The sequence below is a fragment of the Xylaria bambusicola genome (genome assembly GCF_022495145.1).
Source record: "Xylaria bambusicola strain CBS 139988 unplaced genomic scaffold F5B22scaffold_51, whole genome shotgun sequence".
In the NCBI taxonomy this organism is placed as follows: Eukaryota; Fungi; Ascomycota; class Sordariomycetes; order Xylariales; family Xylariaceae; genus Xylaria; species Xylaria bambusicola.
Genome location: NW_025953604.1, coordinates 304,293 through 317,919, shown reverse-complemented (window position 1 = coordinate 317,919; position 13,627 = coordinate 304,293). Strand labels below are relative to the sequence as shown.

Sequence of the window (13,627 nt, the reverse complement as noted above, 5' to 3'; positions counted from 1 at the left end):
AATTATCACGTGATTAACGCACCGACGTTATTTGTATGGGCTAGGGGGGTGGCCAGCTCAATTGGGTGGCCAGGTCAAGTGGGAGATGCGTTAGTAAAAAATGAGAGGTTCTAAGATAATATCGAAGACTCTAGAGAGGGTGTACTAGGTAGCTAATGACCCGGTACATCAGTTCTTACTCACAATTCGAAGAAGAAGAAAAACATATCATCCTGGGCCCAATATGCAGAAGACTCATTAGGAGATAGGGCCGGTGATAACTCGCTTAGCACCTAGTCTGCGTGTCATAATCTTTCGCGGGGTGCGCGAGCAGTAAACATGTGGCAAAACCACATACGTAGTTAAATAGATTCTGCAGAGATGGTGAGAAAGGAAAAGTAGTATAACCTACTATTCAGTCGCCAAGGCTTAGTCATCCTGCAGGACTTCATGTCATACTTAGATTGACCGCCGGCGTCGTGTTTACCGCCAACCCGCCGAGGACAGAAACCGATGCTCTGGACTGTTCTCTCAGAACCATCAGGGTGGGAAGCGCTATTCCCCTCTGGAGTCTGATACTCATACCCATGTCATTGATAGTATGCCAAAAGTTGTTTATTTCTATGTACAGCTGATTTGCATTGACCTGTATTCGTAACTGGCCCCAAGCCTTTTTAGTAGGGATGGGGGCGTCTTATGGCTGAATTGCCAAGCCAAGTAAACTTTTATCGTCGGACTGAAGCACAGCTGTGATGCTGCTCTCTTCTTGCATAGGTAAAGTAGGAATACATCTCGATGAGGACATTGAGTCGAAAATGCTGCCTCTAATTCATCTGCTCCAGCAAACCCCCTGTCGTCCTCGCTCGCATAGTTTGATAAAAGGAGCCTGCGATGACCATGACATCCAAGAAATTATTCAAATGCTCAGATTGCGCCGCCGAGTTCGCGCGCAAAGACCACGCCACGAGACACAAGCTCAGTCATTCGCGGCCCAAGTTCGTGTGTCTGTATCCTGATTGCGGGCTGTTCTTTCACCGACGCGACGTGCTGAGGCGCCATGAGGCCGTTCACAAACCTGAAAATGCCGAGAAGCGCCGGCGGCCGCGGAGGGGCCCGTTACCACCTTCGCGACCTGGGCTTGAGGGGCAAAAACGGCAGTCGTTGTCCTCTGAATATTATGAGGATTGGCGAGAGCCTGTGATTTCGCATGAGTTACTTGAGGGTAACATTAATGCTGACACGGCTGGGGATCAAACTGACGAAATCAATGGCGGCGATTGGACCGATATGAGTGACGATAGTGTTGATTCAACTTGCGCGTGCCATGTACGGGAGGGGACGGTGTGTGACTACTGCAGCTCCGAGCTGGTTCGTCTCGCGGCTGGCCGGATCTCGTCCGAGTCGCAAGGAGCCATCAAGTTCTGTATGACGCACTTCGTCCAGTCACAGTTGAAATGGTTCCCATTCATCCGTCCCTCTTCGCTCCGTGCGAACTGGCTTATTAGCGGCCGTGCGCTAATTCTAGCAGCACTGGGCGCCAGGGCTATAAAGGAGTACAAGGACTTGTCAGGAGCTCTCTGGGCAGAGGCCGTGGGCCGGCAAGCGACTTGGGCGTCCTCTACAGAGTTGGATCCCAACAACCTACTGTCTGATTTCCAGACTAGAATTCTGCTACTTGAATATCTTCAGTGGTCTGAAGATGACGGGTATCCCGACTGGGTCAGTCCAATGCTGAATGATATGACACGATGGGAAGCCAATAGTTTAATGGATATGCTCTCCGATACACCCTCCGACTGTCGCACCAAATGGTCTGTAGAAGACGAGCTTTGCCACCAGGAAATTCGGTGGACGCTGTGGAAATTCTACTGCACCGTGACGCGGTCAACTCTGCTCGGACTGAAGCTACATCCCCCGCGATTCTTCCAGACCCTCAAATTACCGGGCGATCCAAAGAAGGTATTGGAGTTGGAGGGTTGTGTTGAGACGGAGAGTAAGATATCGGAGCCAATCTTGCAACGTGAAAATCGCGATTGTACGTTAACACTGCCCCAAGCACTGAGCATGTTGTTAGGCGATCAACACAGTCGAATCGCATTAACTAATATGCTTTCCATGACTGGGAAGTACATTCTGCTCCACACCGTCTTGTATCTATCCGACAACATGGTCGAGAAATACGTCGATATCGGCACAAAGCGTCAGGATCCGCTTGGATGGCACGTCGAAACGCGGGAGCGGCTCTATCTTCTCGTGACGAGGTGGCGTCAGTGCTTCTGGATACCGCCCGAGATCCTCTGGACCGCCTCATTCCCCGAATTCGGGATTCACCAAACCATCATGCTCGCAATCTACCTCTCGGTCCGCATCAGTCAACCGACCAGCGACTCGACTCTCAAAGACCGCTGCTCTCTCCGGCCGTATGCCCAATACGCGATGCGCTGCGTCGTCACTATGCACATCGATATGAAAAACAGCAATCTCATGGAGGTACGTATTTCCGCGGTGCTATTTTCTTTTGCCGCCGGCGGGGCTGATAGGACGTACGTAGGTGGCGGCGAAGGGACGCTGGTTCCTCGACGGAACAACTTGGCGGACCGGCGGTCTCACTGCCGCGTATCTACTGGACTGGCTCCGCGGCCGAGCAGAATCGGCATGCGAAGACGAGGATATTGAATATATCCAAGGCCTCGAGAGCGTGATGACGCTCTACTCGTCCACGGGGTGCTACGAGGGCCTCTCGTATTCGCCGGCGCGAGTCGCGCAACTCGAGCGATCGGTCAAACACCTTTGGACAATGGTACTAGGCACGGAAAGCGTACGTTGTTCTTAATGATGCAATTCCCTTTATCCTGGCGGCACTGCAATTTAATATAGTCGCTTCCACTTCGACATGGCGGGAACTGATTTCGTGTGTTTTAGTGGCTTGGTGGTGATGCGCCGTGAGCGCGCTCAACAACGATTTACCGTCGAAGCTTGTCAGCTTCAGCCGTTTGCTTGGATGGTGTCGACACTCGCTACCACGATGTGATGTACATTCTGTTAGTGCCTGATGAAAGATGTTATGACCACGAGCACCACTAATCCAGACGTTCAGATATACTAGGGTTTGCTTTGCGCCTATATATGTGATACTGAGAGCACGGGACATAGCTATATCGCTAGATATCATCACTTCACTGTAATCTTTCAAATCATGTAGCTTGTCAGTGACAGATGATCACGAAGAAGCATCAAAGGAGAGGCCAAATGTATATTGTATTGTTGCTGAGGGAAGCGCAATGACGGTTCACCTGGGCTTACGGAGGGCGCATACGTGTATGTGCTCTCCTTAAGCCTAGCTGAACTCCGAGTCTATACCAATTGATAACCTTTTACTCAAGTTTGAAAACTCCTGTCTACAAAGATTCTCCAAAAGCTTTCCGCCGATCTGTCTGTACATCCACATAATTCTGAGGCTCGAGCGCAGTGGTGATGTCCACCGGTGAGCGTCGTCCATATACGCTAAGCAGTGCCATCCCAGTCGCTGCGTGAGTAGGGCCACGGGGCCTTGGAATGATGCTCGCGCCCCCGAAGGATAACATAGCTGATGTAAGGAGAAGGCTTGTTATATGCATCTTGTCTTGATGTTGTCTAGAAAAACGTAACGCAGATGCCTTGTGGGCGTATGGTTTTGTTCAAGTGTAGAGAGTCCTGCTCTTTTCGACTTGCTGTAGAATCTCTGAGAAATAATTGATTATAAGACGACCTGTAATGAGTGAAGGTCTTTAATGATTAGATAGGAATTGAATGAATACGAGAATTTCAATGAGGAAAATGAGTGTTGGTCTAATTGTGAATTATCTAGGAAAGAACTCGGAAGGATTGACGAAGAAGAGCATGGGATGACGTTAAACCTTGGTGGCTTCTTTGTGCTTTATATAAAAAGGCTGCAGGCTTTGACGGTCTGAAGGGGCGACCGTGTGATTCATTCAGAGGGCCACTCTTTGCTACTCGAAGCGTGTACGCTCTTCAATGGGCAGGATGAGTCCAACTAACCTCTTTGTCTTCAGGGCTCTTACACTCGGAAAGTCTGTGCAAAGCAGAAGTAACATTGGAGCATTACGCCATCTTTACGATTGTAGTAGATAGATCACTTACGCAAGAATCATTGACTACCGAGCGAACAATAGATGACGCATGCTGAAAGATTCCAGAGCGTCTTAGGAGGTTGTATATCCAGTCGCTTGGATATGCCAAGCGGCAAGGCATGCGACAAAATTCCAGGTGGCCATACCTCCATGTACTCATCCTTGATGTCTCACACTTATCCCCTCATGTGTTACCCCTCAGAGGCTGGTTTTCAACAGCCAAAATGATAAAGCCGTTATTGATTCTACCGGAGGGCTGGGTGAGACATTGTCTTGACCATGTCGGAGGGTGTGCACGTGGTGGCTGATGATGAGTCCCAACCCATTATGTTGGAGAATGCGTTCCCGACGGAGGTTGATATACCTGCTTCGCTCAATCGTCCTATCCGTCAGCCCCTTCCTGCTATTTGGTTGCGCCCTGGTATAGATATATAAGAGTTGATCTGAACAGAGGAGTTGATTAATTCTCCCTGAGGTCAGAACAACAACCGCAACATTTTATCAACAGATAAGTTATCTCGTCGATCAAGAGCGAGAATCACTCTACTTCTCCCTTCTCTACATCTTCATCGAAACAGAAAACCCTCCCGCAGATTAGAAAATGCACCCCAACGCATTCTTCGTCATTCTCGTGGTTGCTGTGTCCTCTCTACCGACACAACAGCCTAGAGATCTCCTAGGTCTAGGTGGTCTAACAGATTTGATCACTGGAACTGTCAACGGTCTTCTTGGTAGTCTTCTCGGTGGCCTTGGTGGAGGAAAAGACTCTGAGAAGGGCAGTGGAGACGATCTTCTTGGAGGTCTCCTTGGTGGATTACTCGGTGGTCTTGGTGGAGGCAAAGATGACGGAAAGGATAAGGGAGACGACCTTCTAGGAAGTCTCCTTGGCGGACTCCTCGGTGATGACAAAGACACTGGGAAGGACGGTGGAGAGGATGAGTCCGACTCGCTCATCTCAGACCTATCCTGCCTTCCCAATTGCCTTCTGAGTTGCTTGGGTGGATCTAAGAAGGTAAGCAAAACTTAGCCGTTGGTTTGAATGACGTGCACCGAGATCCGTCGTTCCAAGACATATCCTCGTTTTCCCGTCCCGTCTATCAATAACTTGGAGATCGCATTGCTAACTGTTCGTGTTCCAAGTGTGAGAGCTGTTTTTCAGGTTGTTGTAAGTCTTTCTTCATCACACTTCCGCTGGGAGTCGAGAGACCTCAGTCGCTGACATGAACCTTTAGCCGGTTCAGATACTGACAGGGCCGAGAACGAGAAAAGTTTCTTTGATGAAGAGGGCGAGCAGGAATTGGATGATTTCCCATACAGAGCTGTCAAGACGTTGAAGGGAAACACTACACAAGAAGCTACTGCAACACAAACCACCGAGACATTCCCTTCAGATCCGGAAAGCGATTCAAACCCCGATGTATCCCAGTGATTGAATCACAGTCGGAAGTGAAGATGAATGACCAAGGACGTGGTGTGGCTATACTGCATAATGGGACAGGACAGCGCATTGATTTTTTGGATTTCGCCTGTATATTACTGCGTAGAGGTATCTATGTACCTAAGCAACGAATGAAGAAATGAACTATGAATACTTGGAACAATAACATGACTCTTGAATACCTATGCCAATGTTGTACGCACTAGCCGGGGAAATAAGTACACCTATTCCGGTGGTGTCTTCACTGTTAGCTTGAATGGGAGAAGAAGTATTGTACTGACATTGAAAATCCAAGGTGGCCCGGGCACAGTTGAGCAACCCAACCACCAGAGCCACCCCCCTTCCCCCCACCGCAAAAAAGGCAGCCAGTGCCTGCAGCAGGCCGCCAGCTGGTGCCCTCTGATGACCCACCGATGACCCACCGACCACCGACCCACCAGCCCATTGACCAAAGGGTATAAATTCTCGTCCCGCCTCCCAGTCTTCTCACTCTTCTTCTTCTCTCTTTCTTCTTCATCCCAGTGCACGGGCTTTATGCGTGTCGATGAGGAGATAATCTGATGGCCGCATGTTTGCTAGTTGAAAACTATACACTGACCACTCCTATTTGGCTTTGTCCGGGTAGGGAATTTTTGTACCATGAATCCTCCGTGATTGTCTTTTCTTTTCATTGCTAACCATCCCGTGTGGATGGGAGTGAAGAAGAGAGAGCCTCTGATGCCTGTTGCGAATGAGGTTGGCTGAGCAGGTGCCGCGGAGTGCCTGCCCGCCCAAGTACTGGGAGTCGCACGCGTCGCGTGTGCCGAGAGTGCAGGAACCCGCGTTCTGGGATTCCGACCGTGGTACCTACCGGTAGGTTGAATGCGTCTGCTGACTTGAGAAGGCTGCGATGCTGCGCCGCCTTTCGCGTGAGGAGGCCAGCTAACCTACCAACTCGCCAGATTGAAGGATATGAAGATGACTCATCATTCTATCCAGGTAAGTAATAGCGAAGCCTCGCTAGCAGCCAACGCGTTTTGTGTTCTGTGTTCTGTCTTGTTTGTTTTGCCGCCATGTTTGCACGATACTTGGCTGCCTAAAACCAGCCGGTACAACAGACGCACCTGGCGAAATCCTAACCCTGTCTCATCATTTATCAAAACCAGAATCACCGCAACGACTTCAACACATCTATCTAGTTACTTGCGTAAATGTGATTTCACTCGTATATGCTATGTAACGCGTTCATAAGGCCATCAGAATTAGCTCAACAGGCAGGCAGGGCACAGTCTCCCAATATCTAGACACAGACTTGTGTTGGAAAATGTATGCTGTACAAACATCTCATTTCCCGGTGGGTTTGTCCTTCATACCGCCCCGAGGTTCGGTCGGTTTGGGATGCATCGCCCAGATAACCCTCTTTACGTAGGCCTCTAGTTTCTTGCGCAGAAGCATCCTTCCCCGCCTAGTACGATCAGATGACGCACGCTTCATGTTGCGGCTTAAAGCCATTCAAAACCAGGCGATGCGAAGCCGTTGACATGGCCGGAGAAATGGGCGGCGCTGCAGCAGCCCTTGGCTTTAGATCGTCCCGGCTGGTTGATGTGGACTTGGTCGCTGTCGCTGCATCGAGAGCTAGAGAGCCTGTTATACACACTAGCGTCTCTACTGCACTTTGGGGTGGCCTTCGTCGTTGCGCCCCAGCGGCGAGATCTCGCCTACATTTCAGCGTTGCTGGCGAGGGTGGTTGCATTGGTGGCCCGGAAGCAGCGTCATCGTCATCACTACTATCGTTATCGCGACCTTCATCACGCTGCGCTTCATATCGAGATACCCTTGGGGGGTTATCAGTGAGGCTTGTCTTGCTTAGTTGAAATGATATGCCAGTATTGAAGACAGCAGGAGGCTGGTCGGACGGTGATAGTATTTCCTTCGAGCGACCTACGCCCACGATTTTCCTGCGCTTCGGATCTGGGCGTATTGACCTTGTATGTATTTCACTATTTTCGGTCTGATTATCGGCTTCTTGTTTTACTGTATAGCCACGACCCTGCTTCTGTTCTGCTTCAAATTTTGTAATGATTCCCAACCAGGACTCTCCATATTGCAACGCCTTTCTTTCACGAACGCCAGGCAAACGTAATAGCTCCTGATTATTTGAAGGGCGATGCATGGCTAGAGCCTGCAGCAGTGTGTTTTGGGCGATGATGACTGGAGCTATGCCTTTTGTTACAGCAAGATGCCTGCGGTGGGATGCTAACGGGCCATATAGAGCCCAGCACAAACTATCCATCAATGTGCGAACACTACCTGTTCCTTCCATCTTTGTGTCTGCTCGCGACTTGTTGTCTTCGAACTATGATCGGTCGCTATTACGGAACTAGGGGTACCATGTGTGACAAGATTGTGGAGGTGGCTAAGCTCGAATGCACCCTTCGGTTCAAGGTTGAAATATACTCTTAACCGCTTGAAGTCGGCGTTCAAAACGGCCACACCGGTCTTGATAATATTTGGAGACTCGATAATCTCCTTTAAAATAGATGCGATGAGATCGTCCGCAGTCTCACCATCGTGAAGCACAATGTGAAACAGCCCGATTTTCCGTTCACTTGCGAGCTGTATGAGAGCAGCTTTGTCTGGCAGTCTTGGTCACTTTCGGGCATCCCATGGCCATTCCATGTCAAAGCCCAATACAGGCTCATTTATGAAGTGCCGGGCGATAGTCTTGGAATGCGACCTGGTTCTGCTGTATGTACAAAACTTGAATAGACTGATGTTGAGGACCGCGGTGTAAATAATGGTGCCACCATCGACGAAGGGGTATCACGAGGCAGTGCCCTCCGGGCGAATGTCATAGGGAGACGAACTCGTGTAGTACAATTAGTAATCCACCGCGCCCTTCTCTCAACAAGTTGAGGAAAGTTGCAACTCCGCGGGATATTCAGCCGTATTACACAACGGACATTATTGAGTGAAAAGGGAGAGATAGTTACGCTATTTCCGGCTCTGAAGTGGGCGGCTTTGGAATCATCTGTGCTCGATTTATTCAAGACACTGGATGAACTTACCTGTGGTTTCTCCATATCAAGATATAAATATGTCAAGTTACATGCGTAGCGAGCTCAAAATCAAAGACGTTTTGGTTGAGCAAATAGATCCGATTGACGCCTCTGGATTGCTTCACACTGTTAATTCGTGAAAGCCAGCTTGGCGGAAGATATTAATCAAAATGTCGAAGAGAATCATCACCGTTTTTGGCGCTACAGGAGTTCAAGGTGGCTCCGTGGTGGACGCTCTACTGAACGATGCAATTGCCGCGAACACATACGTTATCCGCGGAGTAACCCGCAACCCATCAAGCGCGGCGGCCGAAGCACTGCGAACTCGAGGCGTATCGACAGTTCAGGCAGATCTGAACGACATGTCTTCACTGAGCGCAGCAGTCAGCGGCTCATATGCAATCTTCGCCGTAACTGACTTCTGGGGATCGTTCAAAGAGCTCGGTCAAGAAAAAGCTGCAGAGTTAGAAACAGCGCAAGGAGTCAATATCGCGACGGCCGCTCTTTCGACTCTCGACACTCTCCAACACTTCATCTTCTCAACGCTGCCCGACGCATCGCGCATCACATCCGGCGCTGTTAAAGTGCCGCACTACGAGTCCAAGGCCCACGTCAAAGAATATATCGAGTCCCAACCCGAGCTACGTGCCGTGACGACGTTTGTTTGGCCCGGTTTCTACGCGAGTAACTTGTCCTGGGACATCTTGAAGCCTGTGTATCTAGATACGGCCGGGCAATACATACAGCTACAAGGTATAAACGGCGATACCCCGGTATATTGTCTGGGCGATACACGTGCCAACTTCGGCGTCTTCATCCGCGCCATCTTGACGCAGAAAGAGAAAGTTGGCAACGGCAACATTGTCTTTGCGTACGTTGAGATGATCACCCTTGGAGATCTTCTACAGATGTGGGCACAGGCCCATGACGTAAAGGCGCAATATGTGCATATAGAAAAGGCTGTTTACGACACGCTGTGGCCGGGCCTCGGCGGCGAGTTTGTTATGGGCATGGAGTTTTGGGACTGGGTCAAGAACAAGGGGAGTTGGATGGGAGATGAGGGTAGTGTACTAAACTGGCGCGACTTGAACATTGACGTCGGTGCTCTTACTAGTATAGAGAAAGCAGTCTCAGCTCTTCTAATCTAATTCTCTACACCTCCTTCAGGATCTTCAATATTAGCTTGACTATCTACTAATATTACGATGTGAATGATAGGTCGGTTAAGCTTTAGTCATATCTCAATTTAGGATTAAGTTATGACCTTTTTATCGCCGAGTCATTCGGTCGTTATACAGTGATCATACCTCAGCTATACTCTTGCTAAATCCTTGATCTCGGTGCTAAGCCAACATTGAAGGCCCCGAAATAGGTGTGCAGTGCAACGCCAACGTGATAATGTCGGCGTTGCCGTAGGAGACATATATCCTGGTGGTTTCGTGGATATGCGTGACATAAGTTAAGGTCTAGTAATATGCCTGCGACGAGTAGGGTTGGAAGGTCGACAAGAACAGGGACTGAAGCTTTTGGATTGGTTCATCAGCTCACTACTTGTGGAACTGCTAAGCCAGCCGCGAGAATTTACAACTTCCGTTATCATCACTACGAACATTTTCAGCTGCACCAAAAACTTTATACATGCTGTGGGTATCGGGAGTAAGAATTCGACGTTAACTATTCATTGTGCGGATCAGTGTAAAAGAGAAATGATGTTCTTTACATACTTAATGACCACCTTGGCGTCGGCGCGTAGCCAAACGCCGAAAACGACAAAACAAGAACACCCCAGCGCGGCGTTAAGAGGTTGAGACACCGAATTACCTACAACTACCCCCTACCAGTATTGAACATGATCAATTTGACAGAGAATGCGCATGCTGATGCCGTCAATGTGTATACGTGTATACGTTTCTACAGGATACGATGCCACACAACAATGAACCTTCATGGCGACGCTGCCAGCTTCTCCGTCGGACTTACCATCGTATGCTCCTCACATCACAGTACTGTAGGTCTCCTTGCGCCATAGGGTCTTGAGAACAAAGGGCCAAGGCCTCAGTCGAAGAGGCATATAAAGATGTAGATGTACGCAGCAATTGAAGATGAAGATTCCAATATCTACATCACCAACATCTTCGCACACGCAAACGACACACTCAATTCGCAATTCAGCCCATTTCATCCAAGTTTAATCGAGCACCGCCTGTACCATGTCTGGAAACGTTTGGTTCATCATTGGCGCTAGCAGCGGCTTTGGGAAAGCCATCGCGGAAGAAGCCCTACGACGAGGTGACTCGGTTATCGCAGCGTCTCGTCGAGGAACTACTCTCAAGGACCTTGAGGCCCTCGGTGCAACGCTCATGGACCTTGATGCGACGAGCGATGATACGACAATCAACGCAGCATTCCAGGCCGCCATCGAAAAGTACGGCAAGATCACCCACTTCATCAATGCTCCCGGGTATCTGCTTGAGGGACCTGCCGAAGGCGTGAGCCAAAAGGAGGCTCTTGATAGCATTACTGTCAACGTCCTTGCCATCACGAACTTGACTCGCCTGGAGATTGCGTACCTGAGACCTCGCAAGTCAGGCTATATCGCGAATTTCGGCAGTATTGGTTCCTGGTTTGGCGGCCCAGTGTTCTCGCATTACTGTGCGGCTAAGGTGCGTTTAAGGAGCTTTATTGGCCCATAAAGTAAATATGCGAGCTAACTCTTACATTGCAGTGGGCAGTATCAGGGTTTACCGAAAGTGTCCACAACGAGGTCAAGGAACTCGGTATCAACGCTCTTGTGATCGAGCCTGGTTACTTCCGCACCGAGTTCCTCCAAGCACAGGGCAACAACCGCAAGCTCGTGTCTAACATGCTGGAGGCCGAGTATAAGGGAACGGCCGTCGAGGCGAGCCGTAAGGCTATAGCCGCTGTCAACAACCGCCAGCTTGGCGACGTCGACAAGGGCGCCAAGGTCATCGTCGACGTGCTCACTGGCACGGGCGTCGCTGCTGGGAAAGCGTTCCCTATTCGCCTCCCGCTCGGCTCTGACTGTGTGAGGGACATACGTGCAAAGATGGCGAGCACGGAAGCGCTTATCCAGGAGTGGGAAGATGTCCTCCTCTCGACTGACCATGATGATGCGAAGCAGGCCTAGAGTGTTACAGGATGTGTCTGCATTGTTTGTCATTGGGTGCTTAGTTCATTGCATCTAGCTAGCCACACAGCGTCATTTTTTCATTCAGTGTGGTTTAGCCAGTTTTGTCACAGAGATTGTCTAGGTTGATTTTCTAGGTATCTCACCATTGAATACGTAGAATTAAAGAATTACTTTACTACTACTATACAAGGCCTTTGATTACTCATATATTCTTGCCTTGCCTGAACTGACAACTACCGGTAGGTATGCTTTACAGTAGCTACCGTATCTTAAAGGTAGAAGGCCTCTATGCATACTTATACCTAGACAAGTTGCGTTCCTAATTTAGAAGTGCGCTACGTTTAAGTAGGTTAAATGGTTTACTACATACATGTATACACTGTACATATGTACTGTAGAACTTAGGTACCGTAGATGAAGATCGGGAATCGTCGTGTTTGTGTGACAATTAGCTTAAGCTTGTTTGAGAATTAAGGCTGATTACTTAGCTTATCAAGTACCTACGAAGTAGTAGGGCACTTGCGTTGAAGGGTTTTCGGAGAAAATTGTCCAACTGCCGGCTTACCGAAAACCAGTTTTCCGATGTAAGGGAGTACCTACTATAGGTAGGTAGGTATGTAAAATCTGCATGGCATTGCTGTTAATACACTCAATACCTTCCATTCGAACACGCCTGTTGCACCTATCTATACAGTACCTATACCTACTCAGATACGAGTCAACCTAGGTAGTATTCGTTGAGTTGAGTGGGTTAGATAGTATGTTATCGTGAATCTCAACTCCGTAACCTTTTACACTCTCCCCGTCAGCTACCTGCGCTGTAACCCGTAGTAGCAGCAAGGTTCTATCTTATTGGTTAAGCACACTTCGGTCATATGTACACAGGCACCGTAGTAAGTACATAGGTTGAGAGTTAGGTAAGAAAAGGTCACAGAGTTCGAATCTTGGTCCAAGGGATAGATAAGGTGATCCGCAGTGGGTAGGTGGGAGATACCTGCCTTACTCCGATGCATTGTCGCAGCTGTCATGCTTGATGTATCGACTTCTTGAAAGATAGTTGGAGGTCCTGCCGAGGTAGAAGTTGGTATCGAACCGCGTACATGATCGTTTGGCAAATGTTCTACCTATATACTTCCGCAGGCATTCGGCATCGTGTGCCTGGAAAGTATGACTACAGTAATCAAGGCGTGGGACCCCTCCTTCCTCTACATCACCAGACTCGGACCGGAATTTACTATGGAACTAAGTCCTCTTCCGGGTTCTCACTAGATCCATCCAGACTCTGTCCGTCCGTCCCTTTGGCCAGGTTCCCTTTTAGTAAGTACTTGTGTGCAAGTATCCAACTGACTTCGGGGTGGCACGAGCGTCCCCGAACAGCCCTCTGCTCTGGCAATGTCTCGGTCCGATCCTGGAGAGACAGGTCCTCCGTCTTTAAGGTCTTTCTTATTCGACCCCCCCTGTTATCAATACTACCTACTTTGTACATAGTAGGTATTACACTTTGTCAGTTGGTACGTACCATACCTACTCCATTAATCATCCCCATTCTTCGCCCTGTTTTTTATTGTCCATGTCCGCTTTTGCAGGAAGCTGTAATGTCAACTTGAAGACTCCTTGAATACATATTATTCATGTACTACCTACTTACCTACATTCATCAGTAGCGCATGTAAAAGACGGCATGTATTTTCCAGTCCCTTCTATGGAAATACTGAGAGAGGTATTTAGAATTTTAGGTAGGAGCTTTGCCTGTGTGTCCTTTCCCCTACAGTACAGGACACCTTAAATAGTGAATGGGCCTAGCATGCACTTTCCTCTCTCTGTTCACTAGTGCCCATGTATCTAGGTACATGCTGGCAGAGTACACAGATAAGCGTAGAGACTTGGTCAA

At 49.0% G+C, this 13,627-nt stretch overlaps 5 protein-coding genes across 5 annotated transcripts; 4 read left to right on the top strand and 1 right to left on the bottom strand.

Moving 5' to 3' along the window:
- Positions 1-876: 876 nt before the first annotated feature.
- Positions 877-3,151, top strand: F5B22DRAFT_659863 (uncharacterized protein; the record flags this gene model as incomplete). Its single annotated transcript, XM_047980236.1, has 3 exons — positions 877-2,469; positions 2,531-2,797; positions 2,902-3,151. The coding sequence occupies 3 exons, from the start codon at positions 877-879 to the stop codon at positions 2,923-2,925; spliced, it is 1,884 nt and encodes a 627-aa protein (XP_047827208.1). The 3' UTR covers positions 2,926-3,151.
- Positions 3,152-4,564: 1,413 nt separating this feature from the next.
- F5B22DRAFT_431434 (uncharacterized protein) lies at positions 4,565-5,666 on the top strand. The gene is made up of 3 exons (XM_047971754.1): positions 4,565-5,121; positions 5,250-5,274; positions 5,342-5,666. The coding sequence occupies exons 1-3, from the start codon at positions 4,711-4,713 to the stop codon at positions 5,536-5,538; spliced, it is 633 nt and encodes a 210-aa protein (XP_047827207.1). The 5' UTR covers positions 4,565-4,710; the 3' UTR covers positions 5,539-5,666.
- Positions 5,667-6,888: 1,222 nt separating this feature from the next.
- On the bottom strand, positions 6,889-7,997 carry F5B22DRAFT_431452 (uncharacterized protein). The gene has a single exon (XM_047971755.1). It carries the CDS (start codon positions 7,847-7,849, stop codon positions 7,001-7,003), a length of 849 nt encoding a protein of 282 aa, XP_047827206.1. The 5' UTR covers positions 7,850-7,997; the 3' UTR covers positions 6,889-7,000.
- A 495-nt stretch (positions 7,998-8,492) lies between these two features.
- Positions 8,493-9,733, top strand: F5B22DRAFT_659857 (uncharacterized protein; the record flags this gene model as incomplete). Its single annotated transcript, XM_047980235.1, has 1 exon — positions 8,493-9,733. The coding sequence occupies exon 1, from the start codon at positions 8,756-8,758 to the stop codon at positions 9,731-9,733; it is 978 nt and encodes a 325-aa protein (XP_047827205.1). The 5' UTR covers positions 8,493-8,755.
- Positions 9,734-10,795: 1,062 nt separating this feature from the next.
- On the top strand, positions 10,796-11,733 carry F5B22DRAFT_638931 (uncharacterized protein; the record flags this gene model as incomplete). Its single annotated transcript, XM_047977661.1, has 2 exons — positions 10,796-11,248; positions 11,311-11,733. The coding sequence occupies 2 exons, from the start codon at positions 10,796-10,798 to the stop codon at positions 11,731-11,733; spliced, it is 876 nt and encodes a 291-aa protein (XP_047827204.1).
- Positions 11,734-13,627: the final 1,894 nt, after the last annotated feature.